Source organism: Onthophagus taurus, chromosome 7 (assembly GCF_036711975.1).
Source record: "Onthophagus taurus isolate NC chromosome 7, IU_Otau_3.0, whole genome shotgun sequence".
NCBI classification, from domain to species: domain Eukaryota; kingdom Metazoa; phylum Arthropoda; class Insecta; order Coleoptera; family Scarabaeidae; genus Onthophagus; species Onthophagus taurus.
In genome coordinates this window covers 15,931,785-15,946,656 of record NC_091972.1, presented here as the reverse complement: position 1 = coordinate 15,946,656, position 14,872 = coordinate 15,931,785, and the positions used below count along the sequence as shown (strand labels likewise).

The 14,872-nt window shown below is 35.6% G+C and overlaps 1 protein-coding gene across 4 annotated transcripts in view; it reads left to right on the top strand.

Annotated features, from left to right (window-relative positions):
• LOC111419885 (photoreceptor-specific nuclear receptor-like) overlaps positions 1-14,872 on the top strand; it is a 28,658-nt gene that overhangs the window by 1,177 nt on the left and 12,609 nt on the right. For all 4 annotated transcript variants that reach the window (XM_071198101.1, XM_071198099.1, XM_071198100.1 and 1 more), the window contains exons 2-3: positions 4,043-4,310; positions 14,358-14,461. In XM_071198101.1, the coding sequence (XP_071054202.1) occupies positions 4,043-4,310; positions 14,358-14,461 (372 nt within the window). The remainder of the gene's footprint in view (positions 1-4,042; positions 4,311-14,357; positions 14,462-14,872) is intronic.

The window sequence follows — 14,872 nt, the reverse complement described above, 5'->3', positions numbered from 1 at the left end:
ATTCACGTTTTGGTTATACTCATATAGGGAGAAATTATGATTTAGGGTGTATAGCGTCCAAAAATTGCACCATATGCAAAGAGTTCTCGATTGATACCGGGGATTAAGCATTAGTTCTTTCAAAAAGGGGGCGCCGTCGGCATTGGTAATTCCTCTCGTATTAATCTGTATTGTGAGGAAAGAGAGGATACGGTGGCGAATTATCCTTCGGGGTCGTTCCGTAGGGTTCGCGCCCGCGTTCCCCACGAAATCCCATTGTGTTTTGTCCTTCGACACGACACAACAGGTCCCCGTGTCGTACACCATGTGGCAGAGAAAATTAAATCACAATTACTCTGGCCTAATGCCGTTTATAAGCCGTGATTAATTGATGGAGTGGTCGATTTCTGGATGGATGGGGAATCATTTTTGGGATGGAGGGTATCAACCCTAGTGGTAGTTTAGATGAAATCATCCCTTGGGAGTACATGTTTACTATCAAAAAAGTTAAATGATTTCTAACAATTATCTCAGTTCAATCCTCGGGATCCTTGAAGTTTCTTTCTTATATGCTTGATATGCTTATATGATTATGCTTTAATAAAATGTTCTTTATATGAATTGTCAGTAGACATCCTCATCAACCAGGTGAAATAAAACCAGGTGAAACCAAAATCTCTCCTCACCATCTCCTGTTATTGTGTGTCAAACAAATTTTTAGAGTATTTTTTATTGTGAATCCCTAATTTTTCAACTTCTCTATTTGCTCAGTAATTAGTATTATGATATGCGTTTCTGATCTAAAAATCAATAAATGTTGGGATGAGTATATTGGGTTACGTTGGGATTTCAACTAATTCTCAATATTTTTGGAAAATGTTTTGTTGGAAATTTGAACATTACAGATATCAACTACATTATTTTAGAGTTATTTGTGATTATTTAGCCTCTTCCAAAAATTCTCCTAGCTTCAAGTAAGATATCCAGATCTTCATTTAATTTTTGGGGAGAACTAAAAAACCTGATCCATCAAACTAATCCTACAACGAGACAGGTTATAATTCAAAGGATTAGAAACGCTGCAACTAATCTTCGAAGAGAAGAAATCGAAGCAGTATTATTTTGGTAATTCTTTTAATAACTTGAGAAGGTGATGGATGCTATTTGTTTAGAGTTGTATTAACATAGCTTCCCATTGGAAATTTTTACGATATTATGGTTTCATTTTCTATGTTAGTCGCGCCCGCTTACAAACAACAGTTCATAATTGATTTTTTTATTGTCAGTCTTTATGATGAACTGCAATGTTGTTCTGCCCTAGCATATTATATTGCATATGAATGTTGAATAAGTTCAGCAAAGTTTACCACAAATCATTTGATTGATCATCTGCCGAGATGTCGAACCTCAAAACCAAAGGATTTGTAAGCATGGCAGAAGATTAACACTGTTATGGCCAATTCAATTAATGTTATAGTAACCAGCGTGTATGTGGACTATATGTTTGATTGATGCAAAACCAGATTGTTCATGACACAAAAGGAGATGACGATGAACAAATGACTATTATTATAACAAAAGACTATTGAGACCTATATTGCATAAAAATTCTGTGGGTATACTTTCAAGTCTTTGGAATATATGAATAATTATTAGGTGATACATGACCACCCTGTTATAGGTGAGATATTTGTGTACCAAGGTTAAAAGTTTTTATTTTTGCTGGCCGTGGTTGCTTACGGCTGAGACATCTGCATATATTTGCCATATAGCATAAATATTCTATGTATACTTCAGGACTTAAGATCTTATGCTGAACCTTATGCTTAAGTTACAATACATCCTATAGGTGGCTGTGACGAGAGGGGCTGCTCCCCTTAACCCGGCAGCTATAATAATAATTCCTCAACCTCGTTTTATGATCGTCGATCTAGAATACACCGGCTCGGTTATAAGCGAACTCAGCTATAATTTATCTTAGCCAAACAACAGAGGATTTGTAAGCATGGCAGAACTTTAACAGTGTTATAGCCAATTCAATTAATATTGTAGTAACCACCGTGTATGTGGACTATATGTTTGATTGATGCACAACCAAATTGTTCATGACACAAAAGGATTTAACTTGGCTAGTAAATTTATATTTTGCCGATAATTTCCAAATGAAGACTATTGGAAGAGATGACTCTGATCTTGATTTCAAGTGTATTGCATAAAAATTCCATGGATATACTCTCAAGTCTTTGGGATATATGAATAATTACTATGTGCAAGTTTTTTCTTTATCAGTTTTAGAAGTACTATTTCGAACTCATGCGATTTCGGCTTCTGTCTCTAAATTTTATTATGGCTACATGAGCACCCTGTATAGATGAGATATTTGTGTAGCAAGGTTAAAAGTTTTTATCCTTGCTGGCCATCTGTATATATTTGCCATTTAGCATTAATATTCAATGTATACCTCAGGACTTAAGTTACAATAAATTTTATGCTTAAGTTACAATACATCCTATAGGCGCTGTGACGAGAGGGGCCGCTCCCCTCAGCCCGGCAGCAATAATAATAATACCTCAACCTCGTTTTATGTTTGTTGATCTAGAATAAAGCTTGGCTATAAGCGATCTAAGGTATAATTTATCTCAGCTGTGTAAGATCATCATTATCGATGCTATGACAAGACTCTGTAGGTCTTAGCCTTTTTTACGAGCGTCTGTCATCCATTGCGATTTCGCATTTTGCTTCTATAATTGATAACATTGAAGGATTTAATATCTTTTTCCACCTGGTCAATGTATCTAGTCTTGGGCCATCCTCTGAGCACTTTTCATTCTCCCTACATGTCTGGTGTTCGTCATTGGCCATTGGATCTTTCTTTTGAATGTCGCTAGCAATGTTTCGTTGTTCTTGAACATTACCTAAGTTTCAAATCCGTACCCTAGAACAGGTCGTATTAAAGTTTTATATATTTGACGTTTTTTTTCTTGTCAAAGTGATAAATCTTAATTGTGTCATCAGCCCGTAGTAAGTTTTCTTTGCTACAAGAATTCCTCTTTTGGTCTCTTCGACGGTGTAGTTATTCGAAATGATCAGTGAGGCCAGGTTAATACAAATTGGTCTGAAGTTTCGATGTTATACTCTTTTATGGACAAGTTTTGCAGATGTTTTGTTGAAGTGTACATATATTTTGATTCATTTGGGTTGGGTCACTTTTCTGCGCTGCTTTCTCTAGTAACCAAAAGGCTTCTATCATGATTCTTCTTAACCTTGCAATGTTGTTGAATCATCAGCAAAAGCCAGTATTGGCACGCTTTTGTTAATAATTGTGCCTCTCGTGTTAATGCCCGTATCCTATATGACGTTTTTGAGTACCATGTTGAACAGTATCATCATGACGGCACCCTTTATTTATTCCGAACCTTGGTGTCGTTTCATTTTGTATTCTTACTATACTTTTCACCCTTACTGTTTCTTTTTCTACTAGTAGACTTAAGTTGTGTCTTCATTAAAAATTTTCTAAATATATGGTGGGTTTCGATGTTACATTTTTTTTGGCTTTTGCAGAACCCACAATTGGTAACTAATTTATGATTTTTTCAGTCTTTTCTTCCTTAAATAATTTTGTTTTCTTCAATAAAATAAACTTATTATAATAAAAATGATAAACAACATATTGTAAAGCGGTTGTTAATTCGTTTGAGAGTGAAGCGAAGCACCCTCTTTTCAGGGGGTGCTGTTATCCATCTCACGGCCTAAATCTAAACCTGGATTTAAGCGCAGCATCCCGCCGCTGAATCGCTTCCAGTCAAATTGACGTTAGAGTATTAATCAAGTGCGACCGGCTTGATTTTCATTTGAATGGGAGCAGCCTCGTCCCATATGTCAACTTGCTCGCGAGCACAACCCCCCACACGAACGACACCCCCACACTGTACACTAATCCGTTCAAATTACACTCCCGACACTTTCACGTTATTTAATTTCACAAATTTACTGAAATCAATAAAGTTTTTTTTTTGCATGTCATTGATTTAAAAGTGGTTTATTTTTTTAATTCGATTTTTAGAAGTGAGAACATCGCCAAATAGCGTCGAATGTTACTCTTCGTCTGAAACGGATCATCCAGTTTCGTTATGTTTACCATCTTCACAAACCTTGGTTCAAGCTTCAAGAACTCCGCCACCACCTTGGAGTTTACCAACGAAAAAAGGAACTCCAGGGTTGATTTGTGTTGTTTGTGGAGATACGAGTTCTGGGAAACATTATGGGATTTTAGCTTGTAATGGATGTTCAGGATTTTTTAAACGTTCTGTAAGAAGAAAGTTAATCTATAGGTAAGATTTTTGGGATTATGGAAAAAAAATATTAATGAAAGTGTTAAAAAAAAGATAAAAAATGATGATAATAACGGAAAAGATCGAAGTTTGAAACACAGATTTTTGAATCTCATTCAATTCTGGGTGGTGGAAGGGCGTCGATACCGTTTCGCGGTGAAATGGCTTTCCAATAGTTGAGTCCCGCCCCGCCAGATGATTCCCTAGGGGTCCCACGGGACGTCGGGGATGAGCCGGTATATATAAAATAAAGTGATTCCACTTGAACACATGTCCTACGTTCCGGGAATACGTCGTCCTTAACCCCGCAGTTGAGCCCTTACCGTTACATCCGTGACGGAAATTTCTCGCCCGTTATATAACCATCTGCAGTTTACGGCATCCAACATTAAATCCTACTCGTTATCTTTTTTTGTTGTACCTAACTTCTCATTTCATCAACGACCTCTAACATTTTTACTTTTAACTATATCAAAATAACTTAGTAACAACTTAGTTTATGCTTAGAAGTTTACTGAATTGTTTTCCGGAGGATATAGGTATAATAGCAGCTTCAAGATGATTCACAGGTCCGATATAGTCAACCCCAACATATGGAAGAAAGATACTCGCGTTTATAGTATTTGGCCCCTCAACTGTGACAATTGTTGTTTTTTGACGAGATCAACTTCAATTCGTATTGGCAAACTCAAGCATTTTTATAATATTTATTATGCAACACATTCTAGAGTGTCGCTTCCAATATTGACCTTTGGCGTACACCACATATTATTTCAAATAGCTAATTTTATCATCTACTTTGTACCACGAATTTTTTCTCGAATAAGTACGATAATATTCATTTCATATATTTGCACAAGTCTAAAACTTTTATGATCTCGGTTCAAGGTGCCTAGCTAAAAACATTTTTGATGTCTGTAATCACTATCATGCAGAACCTCCAATGTTGACAGGCCTTTTTTTAACGCCATCAGGTATGTCTTGTATTCATCTATTAACATCCAAAGCTGCTCGTACTCCGAAGATCCCTTTATGAACCACTTTTATGCATTTTGTCTAGGGCCTCGCTGCCACTGAAAGTTCTGAAAGACATCATTTAATCATAGATATAATAATTAGTAGTGGTGGAACGGATATCCGGCAATAATCGGAAAAGTTTCGAATTTATCAATTTTCGCCGATTAAGTTTTAAAAATTCGTAGAAAATCCAATTCTTGGAATATGAGTACGAAAATTTCCCAAAGTGTTAATAAAAATGTCCTCTTTCCAATGAACCAACACGTTTTGAAAAATAACTTTTTGTTTTCGAGAAAACGATATTTCAAGTTTTGATAAAATTTTCGATATGAAATTTTCATCGATAATTTTCAAAATTCGCTAAAAAAATTAATTTCTTGAAGGATCCTTGTGGAAATATCACCAATTATTAATTAAAGAATCCTCTTTTTAATGCAAAAGCCGTTTTGAAAAATTACTTTCAGTTCTTGAGAAATAAATTTTTGAAATGATCGAGAATTTTTTCGAATTTTGCAATTTTCGCCGATTAAGTTTTAAAAATTCGTATAAATTCCAATTCTTGGAATGAGTACGAAAATTTCCCAAACTGTTAATAAAAGTGTCCTCTTTCCAATGAACCAACACGTTTTGAAAAATAACTTTTCGTTTTTGAGAAAACAATATTTCAAGTTTTGATAAAATTTTCGATGTTTAAATTTTCATCAATAACTTTCAAAATTCGCTATAAAATTAATTTCTTGAAGCATCCTTGTGGAAATATCACCAATTATTAATTAAAGAATCCTCTTTTTAATGCAACAAGCCGTTTTGAAAAATCACTTTCAGTTCTTGAGAAATAAATTTTTGAAATGATCGAGAATTTTGTCGAAGTTTGCAATTTTCGCCGATTAAGCTTTAAAAATTCGTGCAAAATCCAGTTCTTGGAATATGAGTATGAAATTTTCCCAAAGTGTAAATAAAAGTGTCCTCTTTCCAATGAACCAACACGTTTTGAAAAATAACTTTTCGTTTTTGAGAAAACAATATTTGAAGTTTTGATAAAATTTACGATGTTGCAATTTTCATCGATAATTTTATAAATTCGCTATAAAATTAATTTCTTGAAGCATCCTTGTAGAAATACCACCAATTATTCATTAAAGAATCCTCTTTTTAATGCAAAAAGACGTTTTGAAAAATTACTTTCAGTGCTTGAGAAATAAATTTTTGAAACGATCGAGAATTTTTTCGAAGTTTGCAATTTTCGCCGATTAAGTTTTAAAAATTCGTGTAAAATCCAGTTCTTGGGATATGAGTATGAAAATTTCCCAAAGTGTTAATAAAAGTGTCCTCTTTCCAATGAACCAACACGTTTTGAAAAATATCTTTTCGTTTTTGAGAAAACAATATTTGAAGTTTTGATAAAATTTTCGATGTTGCAATTTTCATCGATAATTTTCTAAATTCGCTATAAAATTCATTTCTTGAAGGATCCTTGTGGAAATGTCGCCAATTATTAATTAAAGTATCCTCTTTTTAGAGTTGCTTCGTTAGTTAAATCAGCATCAAAAAAAATCATTTTTTAATTTGGATCCAAATAGGTTGACACATCTTATCAGCTTTCTTATTAATTTAATTTTTATTCAAATATCGCAATAATGTAGCAATGTAGGGTATCACTTCAGAAATGCACCAGAAATTATAACCATAATGGCCGATTAGATAAGCCAGATAACCGGATATCCGGACGAAGGGGATGCTGAATATCCTGTATCCGGCTCTTCTTTATTTGGCTTTTCTCGTCACTAACCCGCCAAAATAGACCGTCTTCTGCCACTTCTTAAGTGTTTCTCCTCTATGGGTGGTCTAATCTTAGCTATTTACTTGATTCATTCGTGAGCAACATCTAAATCTTTTCTTTCCATCCACAGCTATTTTTTCTCCCTAAGACATCTTCATCAAGAATTGCAGAAACGACCACCGCATGTCAGAACTGTATTCATCAACAAACATACGTTGTCTTTTCTAAGTAGACTTGGTAGCTCGTAATAAAATGTTACCCAAAGAAACTGCCACAACACTGAACCTTGTTTAAGTCCCTTTTCATTGGATATTCCTTTCGGTCGTAAATCACTCCCTTCTTGTTCAAATTTGCCTTTGTAATTTCCATTATATATTGGGGTAAACATTTATGTTTTTCATTATTTTCTCCAATCAGTGGTTTTTGATAACATTTTTTGCATCTATTGTCGCAAGCACGAGAACTGTCTTTAGCTTCTTACTGCAAGTGGACTTTAGATGATGTACTCATTTTGATTTGCGCAATTTTATAAGCGTCTTCCCAAAAATTATTTTGGATCACTTCTACTAAATTGATTCATCCTTTCGTTTAGTAATTTTAATAACTTTGTTCAATTCAAACACTATTGTGAAATCTAATATAATTCTGCCACTTTATGTGTCCAACTTCTCTCGCACGCAGTCGATTTTACATTGATACCTGCAGCTAGTGACTAGCAGTAATTTATCTGATTTATTTGTTAGTCTAGTATCATGGCATGAGTGAGATGTGCCCCCTCTCACCCAGGAGTTCTCTATAAATGTCCGGGCAGGAAATTCCAATAAACGAATTTACTTATTTCCAGTTTTCCACGTTTTTTATATCTAAAATATTTTAACCAGTATAGATTCTACACGTCTCGTTCCATTCATTCTTAAAGTTTTGATAAACTTCGGTTTTATAAGCTTTCCCCACTGCTTTTTCATTACCAACAGATCTAGAGGCTGCTACCACTACTATTGTAGCGGTACACATACGATATGCTGATGACACTCCCGTGGACAACTTCCTCTTTAATATTTCCGCAATTTTTGCATAATGCTGGTATCTTATCACTTTGCTTTAGGTTGGCACCACATACAAGATTGAAGCAATGCCGTTGTTTTTGTAGTTATCTAATTCCGATTTCTTAGAGACGATTTGTAACCATCATAACAGTATGAGCTTACGACTATAGAGCCCAAATGTAAGTTGATTACTCGCAGTATTACAAAGTCAGAACATTATCATAAACATTTCATACTATTGGACTTATTATGAACCCCTAAAAAATTGTATAGAAAGTTTCAATACTTTCTCCGATGGTTTCATTGATTTTCACAAGGTTTGTTTCACAAGATGTTTACCGAGGGCCAGTTAAAGATATTTTCTACCTCAATTCACTACCATTGTTCCATAATCTGGAACAACCAGATCAGAAGCCATATTGGTAGTCATGTAATATTACCTCTAAAAGCTTCCTCACGATATCAATGTGACATAGCTCGACCTAAACGAAGAGTGTTTTGTGCTTTCAATGAGCTCTAGATTAACTCTTCTCCATTTCAGAGGGAATCTTTCATCACTGAGACAATTTTTACATACTTCAAAAATTGTAAGCTTTGCTTTCACTATTATATGCTTTCCCCAGACATCATAATCAAGTTCATCCCAACGCTTGAACTATTTGCTGATCAACATTTCGTGCAGCAGATCTTTCTTGCCCTTGTTAGATGTTTCTTTTTCAGTAAGTTTCCCATCCCTGTATTTAGTTCTTTACATCGCCAGCAATCTTCTCAATTTATTATATTTTTCATTCCACCAGCATACAGTTGTTTTCCTGTTCCTATACAGATCTTCATAAAGGTTTTCTCACCTAGCTACGATATTAATAATGGTTTGTTCAAACTCCTTAATATCAAACTTCTCATTAAAACAGCAGGTACCATTACCCTACATAAATACTAGTGTCACAGGTAATATCACATAGGTCTATTCTTGCTCCCCTACATTATCGTGTTAGTCTACACCAGCACTTTCTCTACTGACAAGTAAATGGGGTTGTAGACTGATTTCACGTTGCCTAGAGTGCTTCTCTGTATGTTTGTACAACAAAGCCTACCGATTCCGTAATCTGTTTATAGTCGGAGTATTTTTTTGCAAATATTTTTTGGATCTTTTTATCCATGTTCGTGCTAACTGGATTGAATCTCAATCGGATTTTCAATCTTTATTTCGATATTGACGTAGTCTCTATTTCTACATCTTCAAACCTTTCTTTATTCATTTTTGGATGTCCATCTTTTCGTCCAACCCAACCTAATCTAACCCAACTCAACTCTTACATCAAAAATTGTAAAGCCGAAATATTATCTTATACAATCATGTATTATCAAATACATGTAAAAATGTGATGTTAAACCTATGAAGATGTGTATAACTTAGATTACTAGAGTATAACTTAGTGTAATAAATTTCTTCTTTATAACGTAAATAATTTCTGAAGGGAGCTAAGAAAAGTTATCTAAAAGAGAATTCTTTCTTTGACTGGCTATTGATTGCGGACACGCCAGAGGGCAGCAGCGACGCGTCGTCGGCCTGTAACCAGATTAGTGCACAAAGGGTCTCTCGCAACCGCCACCTCCATTTCCTCCGCAACACCCCTGGACGCTACCCCCGTCGCTTCCAATCGGGAGGGGGTGCCGCGTCGCTATACCGCCACCGGCAGAACAAAGGGGATTAGGGAATGCGCCCTAATTGATTGCGGTTCGCACTCTCTGCCTCTGCCCTTGCTTCGATCATAATTTACTACGAGTTAACGTTTTCAAGGGTGTATACTCTAAATCTTTTCAAAAATCAACCTTTCATTTTCAATTCGATAAACAAAGAGAATAATTTTGTTAAATCAACAACACTAAAAATCATCCTAAACTCTAAAAGATTGCACTACTGTCAGAGGTTGTCTGGAGCCACTCATAAGACATTTTAGAAAACAATCACTTGGTGTTATAGAGTCTCCCACAAATCTACCCACTCTTGATGCTGCTGCTTTAGCGGAGTATTTTGCGGATCCTCCTGTGGTGGTTGGTAACATAACTAGGCAGAATACTTTTAATGAAATCCTTGCATCTACCAACGTACTTTAATTTTCATGCTACCATTACTTTCCTCCGTCATGACATATCTAGCCAACCAACTCATGCAAGCGAGTAAGATATAGTCTCCCGTTTTCTGATCTCAAATATCACACGAAGGCAATAGTTCTGTACCCATTGAATTCGAATTCTGTCCGCAGCATCAATGCAAGAATGGTAAAGCAGCTCCACGTAGTTAAAGATGGGTAACACAAGTGCTTCGCACAAATGTATTCTTAATTTTTGATGTAAAAGGTTTTTGTTGGAATACAATAGCTTGAGGGTGGAATAAACCCGCTGAAGAAGACTTCTGACATGACTTCCAAATCGCAAATCAAAGCCCAGCGCAACACCTAAATTACGTTCCTTCCTCCTATTGTACGTCGTAGTCTTTGTTATTTTCTCATTTTCCCACATATTGATTATGCCGATGCTGCGTATCCCGATCTGTCCGCAGCCCTTCGGGGTAAAGTGGAAAGAATTTAGAACAATTCTATACGGTACATTTTTGATTTAGAAAAGTTTCAGCACATTACTCCATATCGTAACAACCTGCAGGTGATGACTTGCCAGAGTCATAGATCATTTCGTATGCTTACTATGTTGTACAAGATTGTTCATACCCGCACTCCTGCTTATTTGTCTAACGCCTTTCACTTTTTAGCATCACATGACTTTCCCACTCGATCAATGTTGGACTCTACGCTCATATTTCCAGTCCATAGTACTGAAATCTACCACAGATCTTTTACAGTACATACAGTCGATTGCGTTGTGGAACGATTTGTCTGCCGTTGTCATCTGTTATCTCTTCAACTATCTTCTTCTTGACCTATACGAGTTTGTTTTCTTCTCTAGTCTGCCTTTCATTTATCTTTTACTGCACTTTTTTTGTATCTATTTCCTTCCTTGTAGTAACTGACTGTCGATACGTTACATAACTCAAATATAGTATTATTTTTTTGGTAGCCATAATTTATTTATTTAAAATTACATATACACTATTACCAGTTGGGTCTCTTGGAAGATATCGCTTATTGCGATAAATTGATCCGTTTGTCCTGATGTCTATCCCTTAACTGGTCCGGTGTAGTCCAGCAGACTACGCGATTGAAATACTTGTTTCTCAACGGTTACTAAAAGCGTGTACAAACCTGTCCTTCCGTCTAATCCCCCACCTCTCTGAGCATCATTAGTATACAAATTTGTACCGTGATTGTAACATCGGCTTAAAAGTTATAACGGGTAAGATATCGATAATAGTCTCTTAGACTACGACGGTCCATTTGTGTAACTTTTTTGTTAGTGGTAGATTTACCGAAATATGGCCGGGTCTTCAAAACGAGTAGTTTGTGACGATCCTGATTTTGATAAAACTTTTTTAAAATGGTACGAAAATAGTACAGACAGCGGCCACATTGACATAGATAACCTATTGGAAGACAACCTAATTGAATTAGAGCATGATAGCGATTCAGAACGGTCTGCTAGCGAGGACTTCGTAGATAAAAGTGTAAATATTGTAGATAATGTAAAGAAAAAGTATGTATATGACAAAAATCGGTATAGATGGTGTACGTCGGAAGTTTTGCCTTCATCTCGGACCCGAAAGCATAATATTATATCAAAAATTCCGATTCTAAAATCAAAAGCACGTAACCTCGGTGATGCTGCGAATCCATTGCCAATCTGGAATTTGCTTTTCGATAACATAATATTAGAACATATTCTACAGCATACCAACCAAAAACTAAGTTCAATTCGTGAGAGATATTCTGTACAAGCCAGACATCATGTAACAGACGCAGATATCACTGAGCTGAAGGCATTTTTGGCGATATTCAATTCGAGTCATGAAAATATAGACTGTATTCGCAACGGACGGAAGTGGAAGAGAAATATTTAGAGCAGTCATGAGTAAGAAGAGATTTGGTGTTCTTTGGACGGCTATACAGTTAGACAATTCTCAGGACAGGAAAGAGCGGAAGAAGAACGATCCGGCTGCAGCAATTTCATTTATTTTCAACACATTTGTAGAAAACTGTCAAAATGTTTATGGACTTGGACAGTTTGTTACTATAGATTTTCATCTGTAGTAACTGCTTGTAAGCTTCTGAGGAAGGTGCCTTCAAAGTGTAACGGCCTCAAAATACAATGCCTTACTGACGCACGAAACAGTTATCTATATAACGCATACTATATCTATATGGGAAAAGATTCTGATAGTTTTGGCTTCAATGGTGAAGAGAAGAGGTTACTAAAGCATACTCAAGCTGTGTTACGTTTAGCGAAACCAATTTTTAACAGCAATCGTAATATTACAGCTGACAATTGGTATTTTTCCATACAAGTAGTTGATCAGTTATGGAAAAATAATTTGATGTACGTCGGTACACTAAAAAAAATAAGGCCGAAATACCACCATCTTTTTAACCCAATAAGAAAAGAGAAGCTAACTCAACACTGTATGGATTCAGGGAAGATTGCACGTTGATTTTATATGTTGGTAAAATTGGAAAAGCTACGATACTAATATTATCCATGCATAACAGACGATTTGATGATCCATCAGTACAGAAGCCCGAAATAGTTTCCTACTACAATGAAAATAAAGGCGGAGTAGATTCTCTGGACGAAAAATGTTCGAAAAGCACCTCAAGTCATCGCACTCGAAGATGGATCACAGATGGCATTTCTGTGATCAATCATATATCTTACACCAATGTTATAGAGATAATCCAACCATTAAAGAAAAAAGTATTTTTGGAATGCAGCTAGCCAAGCAATTGGTAGAGGATCACACGAGACGGCGTTTGGCGATGTCGGTTATCCCACGCGAACTACGCAGTACTATTGGTAGAATACTTGGAGTACCAGGCAGAAGAACCCAAGACATATGATCTGATTCTAGAAAAACGTAAAATTTGCTACTTGTGTCTTTCAAAAAAACATAGAATGGCAAAATACTTGTGTCTTGTAAAAAGCCAGTTTGTCTACAGTGTACAAAACCAGTCTGCAATGACTGCGCTGAAAAATAAAAAACCTTTTCCCTTGCTGGAATATGATATTTTTGTCAAATTTATTTTTCCTTTATTTTTTAGTTTGTCTAATACCTAACATAACTAATAATATAAACTAGATTTAATCTAACTTTTCGGAAAAAAATATAATTTAGGTAAACTCTTTTTATATATTCCTTTGGGTCAGCTTATTTCTATGCACACAAGTTTCATAATATCTATAGTATCCAGTAATGAATAAAATATTGAGTTTATTTGCACATTTGCAATTTTATTGACCTATTAAGTTAAGTAGTCCTGGAGACTACGCCTGACTGTTAGTGCGACAAATGAGTCACCTTACCAGTTAAGGGCCATATTTGTTATGAATGTATATATTTATGTAAATATTTGTTTCTGAGGCAAATAGACATTATTATTATTATTAAAAATCATCCTCTTACATAATTGCAAAAGAAAATTACTTTTTTTTCTTTTGATCCTAGGATTTTTGTATCGTTCTTTGAACGATGGAGGGTGAGGGTGGGTACTAAAAGAAGAATCCTGGCTTAGAGATTCGTTTCGCCAGTTCTTTTCCATCCCGTAGATTTCTCATGGTCCGGGTACGAGAAACGGGTCGCGAACTTTAATTGAAAAGCGAATCCCTCATTTTTCCCGCAGGAGAAATCTTTTGCGAGCGCCGCCTCTTGTAAAAAGTTGCGTCGCAGATGTCCCCAAGACGAAAGACGATGGCGTCGCTACGCTTTTAAATGGGACATCCGCCCAAAACGTAATCCCCACTTTTATTACTGCTGTTACTCCTCTTTCGCTTTTCCATCCAAACCCCGTTCCCCCCAAAAATCCTCCCCACGATTTCCGTATCCGGATGAGTAAAACGCAACGAGAAAATGGATTTTCATCCTATGTCGCTGTGGTGGTTGGGCATCAGGTGGGGAATCTCGAAAGCGATAGTAAAAGTAAAGTTCGTTTATTAAAAACGATCATTATTTTAGTACTAACCTAAAAAAATATAAGAACATAAATCTTTAATTACATTTTCACGTATTAAAATTCAATAATTTCGAATTTTGTTTTTTAGATGTCAAGCTGGCACAGGAAGATGCGTTGTTGATAAAGCACACAGAAATCAATGTCAAGCGTGTCGATTAAAAAAGTGTTTAGCGATGGGAATGAATAAAGACGGTAAGTTTTTAAACAATTTTTTTTTGAATTAAAATTCCAGTTCTACTATTTTTTATCGTTTTACCGACTATTAATGACTACGCGTGCAAAAATTTGTTATTCCCAATGCGTTTCATAGAAATAATGAAAAACAACAACAAAAATAAAATTTTTTAAATTTTTATTTCACCATCAATCATTCTTTCATTAAAAAAATAAAATTGTAGTTGATTATAGTAAACTTAAAAGTGAAAATTATTCTTGTGAGAATTCGTAAGTAAGGTGGTAAAATCACCCCCCGAGATTAAATTGGAGAGCAGGATAATGTATTTATGAGAATTTGGCTCCGGAGTTTCGATCAGTATTCAGGAGAGGAACGCTTTGGGCAACTTTGGGCTTTGGGGATGTTCATCTTGCCGGGCCTTCTCACTT